A 14,537-nucleotide genomic window follows, 5' to 3' on the forward strand; every position below is an offset into this window, starting at 1 on the left:
GTGATGAAGTTGCCCTCTACCAGGACCCAAGGATGGGTAGTTGTGACCGCAGCTGGCTCTTTCACCCCCAGCCATCTGGTAACTTTGTCTCCAGAAAGATGGAACAGAAAGCTGGACTCCAGGGGAAGCAGGAGCCCCAGCCCCCCAGCTAGGAACTTGTAGCCCAAAACAGCACTTGCTATTAAACATAAATTCTGTGAGACAACAGCTAGATGGTAGAAAGAGCATCACAAATATTTGTTCACTAGAAGAGTCTTCTTTTTCTTTTTCTTTTTTTTTTACTCCTTTTGGAGAGTCAGAAATGAGGCAGGCCCAAGGTGGCTATGGACAGTCTTATCTGAGGTGGTAGAATCTAGATCTTTCCAGAAGTTTCCACTTCACCTCAAGTGTTTTAATGGCCCTGGAAAGGCAAGAGGCTAAGAAACACGAGAAGTTGTGCTTTCTATCTAGTGGCATTTTGGGGTATTAGAGCTACCTGTGAAGGTTTAAGAATCAGAAATTACATGGATTTAGTGAGTCAGCCTAGTGGCTCTACTTTCTTTTTCTTTAGTAATTCTTGTATTAAATAGTGAATATATGGAAAAGTGCATAAAACATCGATGTGTAATAGTCATAAAACAGCAGTCCTTCCGTGTCCCTGCATTCAGAAGCCCCACCCTGACTTGGCGAGCAGTTCCTCTCAGTGTCTCTGGTTTCACCACCTGCCAATGCCTTCCTGAGAAGCACCACTTGATCTTGCCTGTGTTAGAAACTTAAGTAAATGGTAACCTATTGCATATCTTGCATCTTCTTGTGTTCAATAGCAGGCATGCATGTTGTTTGTGTGTTACCGTTTTTCCTCAGATGAACCTTATTTTATCCTCACCCGAGGAGGTCCTTACTGATCTTAGAGAAAGGGGAAGGGAGGGTGACAGAGGGAGAGATACATCGATGTGAGAGAGAAACATTGATTGTGCCCCGACTAGGGGACCAAACCCACAACCCAGGTGTCTGCCCTGGTTGGGAGTTGAACCTGAATCTCTAACCCTTTGGTTTATGAGCTGATGCTCCAACCATCTGAGCCACAGCAGCCAGGGCCTGGAATGAATCCTTATGTTTCCCAAATGCCCCACTAGCCCTTGTCCCCTCTTCTACTTTGCTACTGGTTGGAACACCGTTAAAGTCACTAATGGAGTGATTTTCAACCCTTTTCACCTCATGGCACAATAAACTAATTACTAAAATTCTGTGGCACACCAAAAATATATTTTTTTGCCAATCAGACAAAAAAACAGGTAATTTTGATTCATTCACACTGGACAGGCACTGTTGTGTCGGCTGTTGTCATTTTTTTGACAGTCTAAGGGAAAAGAGGTCGGTGCCCCTGATGAAATAGGTATCGAATGTTTTAAAAATTCTTGCAGTACGCTAGTGGAAAATCACTGCACTAACTTAATGTCCCAGAAGTTGCTGTGGCCGCATGAGCTGAGCCACATTGGGAAAGTCACAAAACTTCTGAGTCCCATTTTCCTCACCTCTAAAGGGAGGCCTAGGATAATCACAGCTGGAGAATTACTGTGGGGGTCGGATGGGGAGGTGCTTGGTAAACAGGGCGGTACTCACACACAGGTGTGTGCTGCCAGTGAGTGACAGGGAGGGCGTGTGCTCCGAGAACTGTCCGAGATGGGAAGCTGATGGAGGAAGGATGGGGGTGGGGCAGGGTCATTTGTTTTTGTTTTGAGAACAGGGAGTAAACATGGCCACACCACTTCTTTTAAAAAGGAGAGATACACTGGAGCCCCAGAGCTTCCCATTTGCACGCTCCCAACAGCTGGCCCTGCCTAGAGCTGAGGCAGGCTGCCCGCTGTGGGGCGCAGAGCGCCTGTGTGCCACCCCTCGGGCAAACTCCAGGGCAAACTCCAGGGAAGGAGGGCAGTGCAGGAGGGGGCAGGCTGATAGGACAAGGGGCAGGGGGTTGCTGCTGGTGCAGAGCCCGGGAGTTGCGGTGGGGTATGAGGCTGGCGGGGGCGGGGGTGGGCGGGGGGGGGGGGCGGGGATTGGCGCTGAGTTCCCATGGCCCTCTGGGCCGCCATCAACAGCAAGTGCCTCTCCTTCGGCTGCTGGCTGGGCCAGGTTGTGTGAGTGTTTTTGTTGGTTTCCCCAGCAATGAACGGGAGCATTTGGCAAGGTTGGTGTTTATTCCTAAGCCATTCTTTTCCTGCAATGACCTCTGAAATCTGTGATTCATTCGGAAACCTCCAGTGCCCTTAGTGTCCTCAGTAATTTCCTTATGGCTTCTGGAGGTATTGTGAGGGTGCGTTACTATTTGTCCAGTGCTTTGAAACTGAAAGGTATATGCTACAGGTGCCGAGTGTTGACTGTTACAGTGTATGGAACAGAAGGGGTACTCAGAAATGTTCTTGGCGGAGGCTGGCAATTCCGGTGTCCTGTGCTGGGAGTGAGGGCTTGTTGCTCCCTCTGTCAAGTGCGCTCTGAATGCAGATGCACACCCTTTTCTCTTGCCTTTCACCTCGGGAAAGCCTCGCCACATGTAGGGAAGGAGGAGGCAGGGGGTTGTAGAGAACATCTTTGGCAGAGAAGGGTCCCGTGGGGGTGCTGGCTGTCGGAAGACTATAACAAGTGGGTACATTCTAGGTGCTGTGGGAAAAGGCACGAGCACGGATGAGGCCCTTCTCAGTTAACAATAACAAATCCTCGAGTAAGGATAATAGCACCTGCATTTATTAATGTGACACTTAGTCTTAGGTCAAGGAAACTTTTCAAGGATCATGCCCAAGAGCCTGGGGTTTGGAGCCAGGCAGCCTGCCCCCAAGGCCTGTGATGTTCCCGATGTTCCTGTTACTCCATGCTGCCACCAGTCCATGTGCCAGCTCAGGCTTGCTGGGACGCAGCAGTCCCTGGGTTGGGTCTGAGACATGCTTTTGTGCTGGTGGCTCTCTCTGATCCGGTGCTGTGAGAAGGTAGGTCTGTGACACCTGACCTCTTCGATCAGACTGGAGGTCCAGCTCTGTACCCTTGGGGAATGCCACTGTGCCGGTCCCAGGTAGCCATGGGCGTGGCTTCAGCATCTCTGCCTGTGGCTCTTGTCACCTGTCTGCACTCTTTACCCTGCAGTCATGGTCTGAGCCACAGGAGATTCGTCCCACTCTGTACCTCCTCCCAGAGAGGCACGCACTCTCCAGTGTTCCTGGCAGGTATCTGTCGAAGGAGGCCTTAACATAGTCAAGTGTGTCTCACTGAAGCCCGAGGGACTTGTGACTGACGCCACCTCTCAGGCTGGGCTGCCTGGAGTTTTTGTTGGCACTGGGCTTATCTGAATGGGACCTGTGGTAGAAGCCGTGAGAGCCTCAGAGACTTAGGTGGTGTTTGTCTCTGAGGGTCACGTAGCAAATAGGTTAATGTGCCATGGAACATGGTGGTCATTGCCTTGCGAGCATCTCCTACTCCCTGGTTCCCCAGGCAGGTAGATGCCATTTTCCGTGTGCCTTGCGCGAGGTGCTGGCGTTAGGCTTCATCACATTGCATTTGGAGTCAGCAAGTTGTGGCCGTGGGCCAAAGCCAGCCTGCTGCTGTTTGCTGACCTCTGCCTCGAGTCTTTCTGTGGAAAGGATTTTTCTTGGAAAAGGGCCTCCAAAGAGCCAGTAAAAAGTGGGTAGAGAAGTTATTGTTTAATGAGACAATTTCAGTTTGGGAAGATGAAAAAGTGCTGGAGGCGATGGTGATGATGGTTGCACAACAGTGTGAATGTCCTTAATTATTTACACAGTTAACTCTGTAAATTTTATGTTATGTGTAATTGACCACAATTAAAACTCAAAAAAAAAAGGAGTAAAAGAGCAATCCACAGAAGTCACTCTGAAGCGGAGGGACTAACATGTTCCTGCACCCAGCTGTCACCGTAAACCTTACATGGACAACAAGTGGGCACAGTCAGTGATCTTACAGCAAAGACAGGCGGAGACCCAGAGTTGAAGTGGTTTTTCTTAAGATTATGTGCGAAGTAGGAGGTTCGTTGTTCGACCTCAGGTCTTTCTGAACTTATGTTGCTGTAGATATCCGGGTCTAAAGGAAAACTGGAAAAATCAGGGCAGAACAGTTTGGACTTGGGTTTTTCTCCAGAGGACTTTGTAAAATGGTGCAGAAGTACTTGAAATGTTAGTTGGGTCACCTTTATGTCCCTTTCTGGGGCACTCACCCTTCAGGAACAAGAACGAGGAGCAGTCGTTGAGGTCAGCTCGAGGTCTCCCAGGGAGAGCGGTGCCCTGTGGAAATCTCCACTTGCTGGCGCTGGAGCCCCGATAAGGCTCTGCGGATTCCATTTTGTTGTGGCTGCCCAGAAAATGATTGTCCGTGAGCTGCCCGAGTGACAGCCGGATGTGCTGCTGGGTGTGGCCCCATCCTGACAGTCCATATCCCCTGCTCACACGTGGTGCCGCAGGCCAAGATAAGTGAGCTCCTCACTCACCACTTCTGACCCCCGCCCCCGCCCCCCACTCCCCCATCACAGCCCAGGCAGAGCTGCCTCCACCTGCCTGGGGCTTTCACTGGAGCTTGGCCCCACTCCTGGCATCATGCTCCTTTCTGATTTGGTCTTTCCCTATTTCCCCCTTATTTGTTTATTTACTTTTTTGCCCTGCTTCAATTCAAACGTGGATAGACAGCTTTTTGTTCCTGCAAGTGGAGACTCGCTCAGCCCTGCTGGTCATCAGCATTCCTGTGCTGTGTCCCTCATGCTGAGGCACGCCCCAACAGCACTCGGGGTTTTTCCATGAGCAGCCCTCTCTGGGTGACCGTGTCCTTCCCTCTGGGTGACCGTGTCCTTCCCTCTGGGTGAGCAGCCACACAGGTAGCGGAGGGCAGCGGGGAATGCTGGCATAAACCTCTGGGCTACAACACAGTATCGCCATCCTCTGTGCTTGGACGGTACGTGGGGGTACCTGGTTCGTCCATCATAAACTGACTTGATTTGTTTAACTGTATGTACAGTAGGCCCTTTGAAATAAGATGATTTGTAGGTAGCAGCAGATGGGGAGGAATCAACATTGAAAATGAGACTGTGGGGGCTTAAAGTAGCTTAAGTTTTTGTATTTTAAAATTTGTTTTATTTTTAAATATTTACTTTTATCTTATTTTTAAAAGTTTAGAAGTTTATTTCCCAGCAGATCGATCAATGAAGATGAATGAGAGTCTTGTTTCTCAGGTTCCTATTAACTTCTTTCTTGGGTACAGAGTTTATGCTGGTCCTTGTGTTTAAAAAAGGAGACAAAAAACAAAAAAAATTATATTTAATAAAGGTAATATAATTTCTTCTGTAAAATCGAGAATATTTTAAAGAAAAAATTCAATCCATAGGCAATTCCTTTACCTAGACATATTTGTTAGCATCTTGGTGTATGTGTTCATATACACATGTACTTGTGTGTGTGTGTTTTTATTTTATTTATTTATTTTTTTAAGGAAAGGGCTTTTTTTTAAAGATTTTCTTTATTTATTTTTAGAGAGGGAAGGGAGGGAGAGAGGGGGGAGAGAGAGAGAGAGAGAGAAGTCAATGTGCGGTTGCTGGGGGTTATGGCCTGCAACCCAGGCATGTACCCGGGCTGGGAATCGAACCTGCGACACTTTGGTTCACAGCCCACGCTCAATCCACTGAGCTACACCAGCCAGGGCGTGTTTTCATTTTTTAATGACAAGGAGATCTTACTATTTCCTTTTGTCTCCCATAACATTATACTGAAAGCATTTGAGCATTTTCCCATGCCATTAAACCAAGCTTAAAAGCATCACTTAGATGGGCCCTGGATTGTTGAACCCTTCCCATCTGGGGAACTCTTATTTGCCGGTCTGCACTGTTATAAATAATATCCTTGTTGTTAAACCCTTTGACCTAATAATCTATGGTTATTTCCTTGGGAGGGAATCCTAGAGGTAGACTTACTGGATCAAAGGATATAGGTGTTTTTGCATTGCTCCTATGTGGATATTTTATTTTCTAAGACAACTTATACTAAAACAGACATTCCACCAGCAGAGAAAGAAAGTCTGTTTTCTCTTCAGCATTTCATGTTTACAGTCATTGGCAATTTGGTGAGTGAAAAGTAGTATCTCACTGGTACCGTAATTTAAAATTGATTATTAGTGAGGTTCAACTTTCACTGTGTCATTTGGCTGCTTTCATTTCAGGAGTGTGCTCAGGTCCTGTGGCAGTTATGAAACGAGGGGTTAGCACTTCCCTGTAAATTTGGAGCAGCTGCTGTAGGGCTGGGAGCCCTTCGTCGTCATTGCAGGCCGTTTTCTCCACCAGCTTGTTCGCTTCTTAGCTTTGCTAGTTGTGCAAGTGAGTCTGCGTGTTTATATGTATATAAGCTTTTTATTTTCAGGTAGACAGAACTGTGTTTATGTTTTTTTCACTTTCATGCTTATTACAAGTATTCAAGGTTTTCTTCTAAGTTGGGGGGAATAAAACTTTTAGTTTGACTCTATAATCCACCTGAAGCTTATTTTGATGAAAAGTATCAGTGCTAATCTGTGCCTCCTCCCCAAAGATGCCTTTCCCAGCTCAGTCTGTTGAAATATTGTTCCTTTCCTCAGTGACCTGCAGTGCCACCTCTGTCATTTACTGTGTTCTCCTATGTCCTAGCCCTCGTCTGGACTACCTGTCATTTTCCATTGTCAGGTGCTGTTTGGATTAAAGTAGCTTTGACCCTCCTTATCTCCCTGTGCCAAGATCCTTTTATAGGGAGGTAAAAGTCACTTTGCCTGGTTAAAAAAGAAAAATTCCCTCTGGAGGTCAGTTCAGTGGAAAGACAGTGGGGCTTCAATACAAAAATAAATAAATAAGTGAATGAGTAGAATGAGTAGGGATGCAGGTCCCAAAATAAGACTTCACACAGTTGTGAAGACTCAGTCAGGCATCTCGCCAAGTCTCCTGTGCACCAGCTGAAGAATCCACGGGGCAGTAAGTTGTAATAAAAAGGGCTATTTTTGAGCTCCCAGACTCCTGCAGTGAAAGAACTTGTGCTATTTGCAACCCACAGGCATCCTTCTGGGTTTTAGATTCTGCCACTTCCTGGTTTATATGTATGTTCTTACGGTCCCAGCTTCATGTTCTGAAAACGGAGCAGGTTCTGGTGCTGTTGGTCCACAGCACAGGGGCTCATGTTCCCTTTTTCATCAGGTGGGAACCTCCGACCCTAGAGCGGGACACCCAGGTGTCTTCCCAGCTGTGAGATGACCAGTAGTTTTCTTGTCGTGGCCCCTGAGGCTCCAGAAAGATTTTTCAGGGGTTTTATAGTCTGTGAAGCATTTTATGCCCAACAATAAAGATTTTAATAAGCTGAGAGAGTGTTGTATTGCTTATTTTATGTACATGGGTTCTCTGTAAGACTTTATTGTCCATCCATTGCTGAAATGTTAAAAAAGCTGTGACCTAGATAGTCTAAGGTCTTGGAGCTCTAACATCATGGAGTTCTGTACTTTACCCAAATGTAATCTCTGGGGGTTAATGCTGGCTCCTGTTGGATCCAATGTTTCATCTCCCTACCCCCTTTTTTTTGGAAATGTCCCTGACTGCTTGGTGGCCTCAGGACATGCTTATCCTTCTGTCCCAGTGTGGTTTTTTGCTCATCCTTGTACCACCAGGAGTAGTTCATGATCATGAGCTATAGTTTCTGTCTCAGGCAGGGAACGTGGTGACAGGAGAGATGGTGGAAGAGCTGATTCTTTCCGGAGCGGATATAATCAAAGTGGGAGTTGGACCAGGTAAGACTTTCTGGGAGCACAGCAGAGGGTGTGTGCGGGGAGAAATGGGGCCCAGGGCTTATGGAGATTGGAGATGGCCAGAAGGGAGCCCATGCGGGACCCATCCCCAAGTTTAAAGTACTTTTCTTTTGAAACTCTCATTGAGCTTTCAGAAGAAGCTCCTCATTAGAAATGTCATTGAGTTGCTATCTGATGCCCCAGGGAACTAATAAATGAGCCTGGATGTGGTTAGAATGTGAGGTCCAGGTTTTAAAATATACTTGTGGAAGAGAAAATGCAGATTTCATTAATGACTCTATATACCTTGAAGAGGAAGATGAAGGGTGAAGAATCCACGGGACAGTTAAAGGACATGAATAACTCAAGTTTCTGTGAGTGTTTGAGAGATGCCAAACATAGCAAATGCGCATACGGCTGGGAGGCCATATTTGAATTTGACCCATGGCCCAGGTAGTTAGCACCTTTGGCTCCTCACCTGATCCATACCCACATCAGATTGGCCCATACCTTCTCAGGCCTTTTCTCCTAGGACAGCCTGTTGGCACCGTAGTGGGGGAAGAAGGTGGAGCTTTTCTGTCCTTACACTGGCGGCTCTGGTTCTCCGGGCCAGGTGATGTTTGCTGCCCCTTTTGGCCACACTGGAGCATGAGCTTCCATGTTTTTAAATTCTTCCTTCACACTTATGGTTAATCAGACACTATGATGGGAGAGAAGGAAAGAAGGTGTACTTTTCAAATGGGAGTAAAAAAACAGCAAAGACTTAAAAATATTGCCTACCCAAAAGGCATTACTGGAAAAGGAAGCACATCCTAACTAATAGAAGAGTGTGGGGAAGTGCTGTGGGCAGAAGACACTATTGGGCTGTGATTTGCACACTTGTCAGCCTTGAGGGGAGGTTGCACGTGAGGGGACTGTTATGGGAGAAGAGCCTTGTACGCTCATCCAAGCACCAGGAGTTTAACACACAGGGAGATTGTCAGGACTGGGCTTTTTATATTGCCACTCACCTAAGCCAATTTGTAACATACTCCAAGCAACAGAAAAGACAGCTCTCGTCTTTACCGAGTGTCTGTCATTGTAGGAAATCAAAGAAAAGACAAGGCACGGTTCTTGCTTACAAGCAGCTCCCGCTTAGGACAGGCTGTCACAGACCAGGCTTGTGACAGAACGGAAAAGGCTAGTAACAGACGAGCAGACAAAAGGCAGGGCACTCAGCAGTTACTCATGAGTGAGAAACGTGTGGTGAGGGTGTCGTAGGTGCCTTTGTGCAGGGTGGGTGCTGTACGGGACGAGAAGATATGTAAGCGATCTTCTTGGCTCTCCAGGGGTTGTCCTTGATGTTATCTTGAGCATTGAGCTGTGCTCGGTTTTTTCACGCACGTACTCTGTATGTGTATGTTCTGTTTCTCCTAAGGATTTATTGTCCTTACACTGTCACTGTGTGACTCCAAGGCTGTCTGTTTACAAGAGACATGACTGAAGAGACTAAGAGGTTCCCTTTGAGCCTGATATAGTAGAACCGCATCTTTACGTTGATTGGAGATTATAGTGACATTTCACAAATTCTATAGAATAAAAGCAATGAATATTGCAATCTAAATGGCAGCATTGAAAAAGATTTGCTTTGGAACCACTCCCAGGAACTGGGAAAAAACATTAAAAAGGGGCACCCTGCCCCTGTAACTGGGAGAAAATGTGTACCCAGTTTCTCCTTCCAACCTGGGGGTTAATCAAGACTGCTGCCAAGATGGTAGTTGGGAACGGGACCCACCTCCAGAGAGGAATCCTCTGGGCTGCGGATTCAGAGTGTCCCCTGAGGGCCTACAGACTCCAGACCCTGAGTAGGCACCATCCTCAAAGTAGATTCGGAAGCTGGAAATGAAGGGGGCAAACCAGATCTCCATTTTTCAAAAACGTGTTACATTCCTGGGCTGTCAAACATCTGTGATTTAGGATCTTTTTACTGCCCTGATTGGGTAAAGACTGTTTGAAGTCTCCGAAGAGCTACATAGAATGTCCACATCGAAAAGTGCAACTCTATAGCCTAAACTAAATTTGAGTAATTAAAGATTTGAATAGTAAAGAAAAAAGACAACTCCCATGCCTTGCCCCTCACCCGTGCAGAGCTCCTGTGCAGAGCTCCTGCTACAGCCGAGGCTGCTGCCGTCGGGTCTAGCAATTGAGTGGGGGAGAGGGAGGAAAGCCAGTTTTGACCCAGGTTATAAGACGAATTCTGCCCCTCCCAGGGCACATCTGGGGCAGAGGGCGGGGAGAGATGCTCGTTGGCTCCGGGATCATGAGCAGCATGTGCTGCAAGGATGGACTTAAAGAGATGGATTCCGACCTTCAGGGGGATAGATGCAGAAGGAGGGGGTCCCCCACCCTGTTTTCCTGGTGAAGCCAGGTCTGGGAGTATAGACATGGTTCTCTGTCTAACCCTGTTCCTAAAGACATAGTGGGAAGCTGTGAAGCCACTGGTGGTGGGGGGGAGCAAGAGAGGAGGCAGGGGCTCTGGGCCCCTCACCCCCACTTCCGGCCCAGGTTTCACACTGGCTTCAGGGTGCTTCATCACTGGCACCATAGGGCACCAGGAGGGACTGACGGATGGCAAAGCAGCAGCGGGGACAGGGATGTGGGTGACTCATTCATTCTTGAGCTCACACATTCTTTCAGTGTCTATTTACAGCGCCCTATGTACGAGGCTCTATTCTCAGCACTCTGCGGCAGTGAGCATCCGGGAGTTCACCATGTAACAGAGAAAGCAGGCCCTTGGTTCTTACACAAATCACTATTTAAATGCCTCTTTTTGAAAGGACTGCTATGCCAAACAACTTCCTGGAGGCAGTGACATTTAAGATGAAGCCTGAAAGATAAGAAGGGGTTGGCAAGGCCGGCCAGGGTGTTGGTACAGAGGGGAGTGTTTGGACAGAGAGAACCTCATGTACAGAGAATCCCTAAAGTGGGAAGAAACTCGCCGTGTAGGAGGAACTGAAAGATCAGCGTGGCTGGAGCATGGTCAGTGGGAGGGGGAGAAGAGGTGGGGGGCAAGAGGGTGGACATTCAGGAGTGTGATGTGGGTGCTCTCAGAGCAGGGGTGCTCACCTGGAGGGAAGGGCAGGTCTTGAGCAAGCAGACATGGGCTGGAGATGCTGGTGCTTCTGGCATGACTTGGCTTGGAGTATAATGCAGATGGTCTGTGAGAACTGGCCTTGACAGAGGACAAACGTCAAGAGGATGAAGGCATCTAGGTGGCTGACCTCAGAGTCCAGGCTGGACGGAGACGCTGGACTGGGCTGGAGATGGACTATGAGGCCCAGAGGAACACCAGGCCGGGTGTGCGGAGGACAGAGCTGGGAGAGAACAGGGGTGCAGGAATAGGGTCAGCGCCAGGTCCTGGGCCAAACGGTTGTCTTCCCTTATGCCACTTCATTTCTGCCGCCGCCCTGTGAGGCCAGGTTTTTATTTCCATTTCACAGGCAGGGCACTGCGGTGTAGAGAAGTCAGAAGGCTGGAGGCTGTGGGAGGAGTCTGAGAGGCCCCTGGAAGTGTAGTGTGGTTGAGTGGAGAAGTGGAGGGCCACGGAAAGGAATGGGGTCTAAGCGTGGCGAGTCGGTGCACAGCCATCAAGGAGGTGCTGTCATAGGGGACAGTGACGGTGGCAGCTTATGGGGTGGGATCTGTTGTAGACGTGATGGGACGAGGGCCTGAGGGTGTGGTTATAATCGATCTCCTGTGCTGCCCCACCCCTCGTGCCTTCCCTCTGCTGAGGAAGGTTCACCTCCAGTGAGTGGGGGCAGGGCTGTGGGACCGTGATAGAGGTTCATTTTGTGTCCTGCTCTGCTCATTTATTAATCACCTGTCTTTGGGGTTCACTTCTTCCTCCATCTAGGTTCCGTGTGCACCACGCGCACCAAGACGGGGGTGGGCTACCCCCAGCTGAGTGCTGTGATCGAGTGCGCTGACTCTGCCCACGGCCTGAAGGGCCACATCATCTCTGTAAGTCTGCAGGTGGTGCCGGTTGGGGGCGGGGGGCCTGGGGGAGGGGGTTGGCGCGGTCAGGGAGTAGCTCGGGATGGCAGGGCCCTGCTTCCTGACCCCGAGGGAGCCCTGTTTCTGGTTGCCATTTACCCAGCAGCACCCTGTGGGTTTGGGAATGAGCAGGCCCTGCGGTCCCGGTCCCGGCCTTGCTCCCCACTTATTCAGCAGCCAGCGAGGCAACACACTGGCCAATGAGAACCTCGGTCAGTAACAACTGGAAGTTGTCGGTAGCATGATGAGGGATATGTGGGAGCTTTGATAGAGCCACCCCAAACTGGGGCCTTAAGAGAAATGTATCGTCTCACAATCCTGGAGACCAGAAGTCCAAAACCAAGGTGCTGGCAGGGCCGTGATGGCTCTAGAGAAGGCTGCGTTCCAGGCCTCTTGAGCTTCTAACAGTCCCTTGGCTTGTGGCACCATAATTCCAGTTTTCATGTAGCATCCTCCCCGTGTGCCTATTACTGTGTCCAGATTACTCCTTTTTATAAGAACTTCAGTCATATTGCTTCAGGATAACCTCATCTTAGCTACCCACATCTGTGGTGGTGTCAGATGCTAGCAGTGGGTCACCAGTTACCATAGCAAGAGTGGATTCAGTGGCCTCCCCGGGGGCAGAAGTTGGGTTTTTGCAGGTTCAGACATGAATGGGGAGGAGGGGCTGAGACAGTGAACTCACGGCACTTTCACGGAGTTCCTGGAAGAACAGCACCAAGTGCTCAGACACCAAATATTAAGGATTGAATTAGGCAAGTTGCAACCCTCCGTGTATCTGTACTTGTGCTCTACCTTGTTGGTGTGACCACAGTTCAGACAGCTGGAGGGGTTGTCATGTCTCTGCCTTTCTACATGGGAATTGATCAGAACAGGACAGAATATGTGAGATATAATTGGATAGGTTGGATGGAACAACTATTGCTTCGTCTTAATTAGATGATATGTATGTGTGGGGTTTTTTTTTTTTACAAATTCTGACGTAGTGACACATTTTTAGTGGTTCTATAACAATGGATTCATATTGAATCTAGTAAATTAAATCTTCATCTCTTTTCAGCTGTGCAATTCCTAAGCTATGCACCCACCTAAAATAATAGGTTTTTTTTTTTAAGTCCAGATGCAATAAATTACATGTCCTGGCAGAGTGATACCTGGTAGATTTTGGCTCAGCCTTTCCACCTGTGGGGTTTGACTTCCAGAGTGCTTCAAGGGCCTGCTGACACGCCCACGGTCACGCTTTCTGCTTTGAGCGCTGCCATGGTGTGTGAGCTGTCGCTGTTTTTCCCCCATGTGACCCTCAGGCAACAACCGAAGCTAAGGGCCAGGCCCTTAACTCGAGGTCCAGTGCAGAGTTCCTGTGCTCGTTCTGATTCTTCATCCAGCCTCTCCACCTGCCCGTCCATGTAGGCAGCAAGTCCTTATGGAGCAGCTCCTACTATTGCTCTGGGAGCTGGCAATGACTGGATGTTGACTGGCTGCAGACCGAGTTCTAAGCCCCTCCACTCAATACCCTTCCCTTTAGCTTTTGCTGCAGTGAACAGATTACTACTCATTTATGGAACAACTGGTGTGTGTGAGACTCGGCTGACATGCAGCTGTCCTCCTACATTTGCTGCGTGAGGTGGCTGAGTGAGAAGTCGTCAGACTGCACTTTCTCCAGTGTGCCAGTGGTTCTCAGGGGCTCACTATAGCCCTGTCTTGGGCTGACTGTGTGAGAGTCACCAGGGAAGCCTCTTATTAGTCAACATTCCTGGACCCCATCCTCGTGAATTCAACCCTTAGGCACTGGCCTCCAAAGCACTGTATGTAATCAGTCCTAAGTCTGTATTACCATCGAGAATCTTAATCAGAATTTAGATCCTGCATTATATTCCTTGAATGGCCACCATTTCCAAATCAGTGGAGGGCAAATTAATAGTTTTACTGTGAACATAGTCTAAGATCCCATACTTGGGCCTTTCTAGAAATTTTAGGGGGCCATTTGTGGGCAGGGTAGCGGCTCTGCTGGCACCACAGGTGACTGATGGGAAATCAGTTTGGGATGTCCTTACACAGCACACCCAGTTTGCAGCTTATTTACAGCAATTCTTTAAGTGTGGTGCTTAGACCAGCAGCATCAGCATCAGCTCAGAACTTGTTAGAAAATTCCGGACCCCATCCAGACCTGAATCAGAAACTCAGAGCGTGAGGCCCAGGAATCTGTTTTAGCAAGCCCTCCAAGTAGCCCCGATGGGCTGTCGAGGTGGAGAACCGCTGGCTCCTGTAGGTCGGGCCATTGTTCCAGTCAGGTCTCTCTTGCCTGCCAGCACCAGAGAACAGCCCTGGGTGTGTCAGTTAGGGACAATGGTGGCTCAGGCTGTGCTGCTGGTGCTCTGGGTTTCTGATTTTCCATTCATGGTGAGAGATTGCCTAGATGCTGTTAGAAGTTCAATTTGTAGCCAAAAGATCAAATGAAGTTCACAGACTTACAGGGGGTCTGTATTTGACTTTAACTCATTCCTTCTTCTGTTGTTTTAAATATTTTATTTATTTATTTTTAGAGAGGAGAAGGGAGGGGGAAAGAAAGGAAGAGAAACATCGACTGGTTGCCTCCCGCATGCACCCTGACTGGGGACCAAACTCACAACCCAGGCTTGTGCCCTGACTGGGAATTGAACCAGCGACCTTTAGCTTTGCAGGACGACTGAGCCACACCAGTCAGGGCCAGCTCATTCTTTCTAACCAGCTGAGTGTCTTGGAGTTCAAAG

The 14,537-nt window shown here is 48.6% G+C and overlaps 1 protein-coding gene across 1 annotated transcript in view; it reads left to right on the forward strand.

Moving 5' to 3' along the window:
- The window catches only part of GMPR (guanosine monophosphate reductase), a 41,401-nt gene that overhangs the window by 15,603 nt on the left and 11,261 nt on the right, over window positions 1-14,537 (forward strand). The window contains exons 5-6 of the mRNA XM_045847187.1: window positions 7,677-7,758; window positions 11,648-11,754. Of these exons, the coding sequence (XP_045703143.1) occupies window positions 7,677-7,758; window positions 11,648-11,754 (189 nt within the window). The remainder of the gene's footprint in view (window positions 1-7,676; window positions 7,759-11,647; window positions 11,755-14,537) is intronic.

Source organism: Phyllostomus hastatus, unplaced genomic scaffold (genome assembly GCF_019186645.2).
Source record: "Phyllostomus hastatus isolate PE091 unplaced genomic scaffold, TTU_PhHast_1.1 phas_contig_524, whole genome shotgun sequence".
NCBI lineage: Eukaryota > Metazoa > Chordata > Mammalia > Chiroptera > Phyllostomidae > Phyllostomus > Phyllostomus hastatus.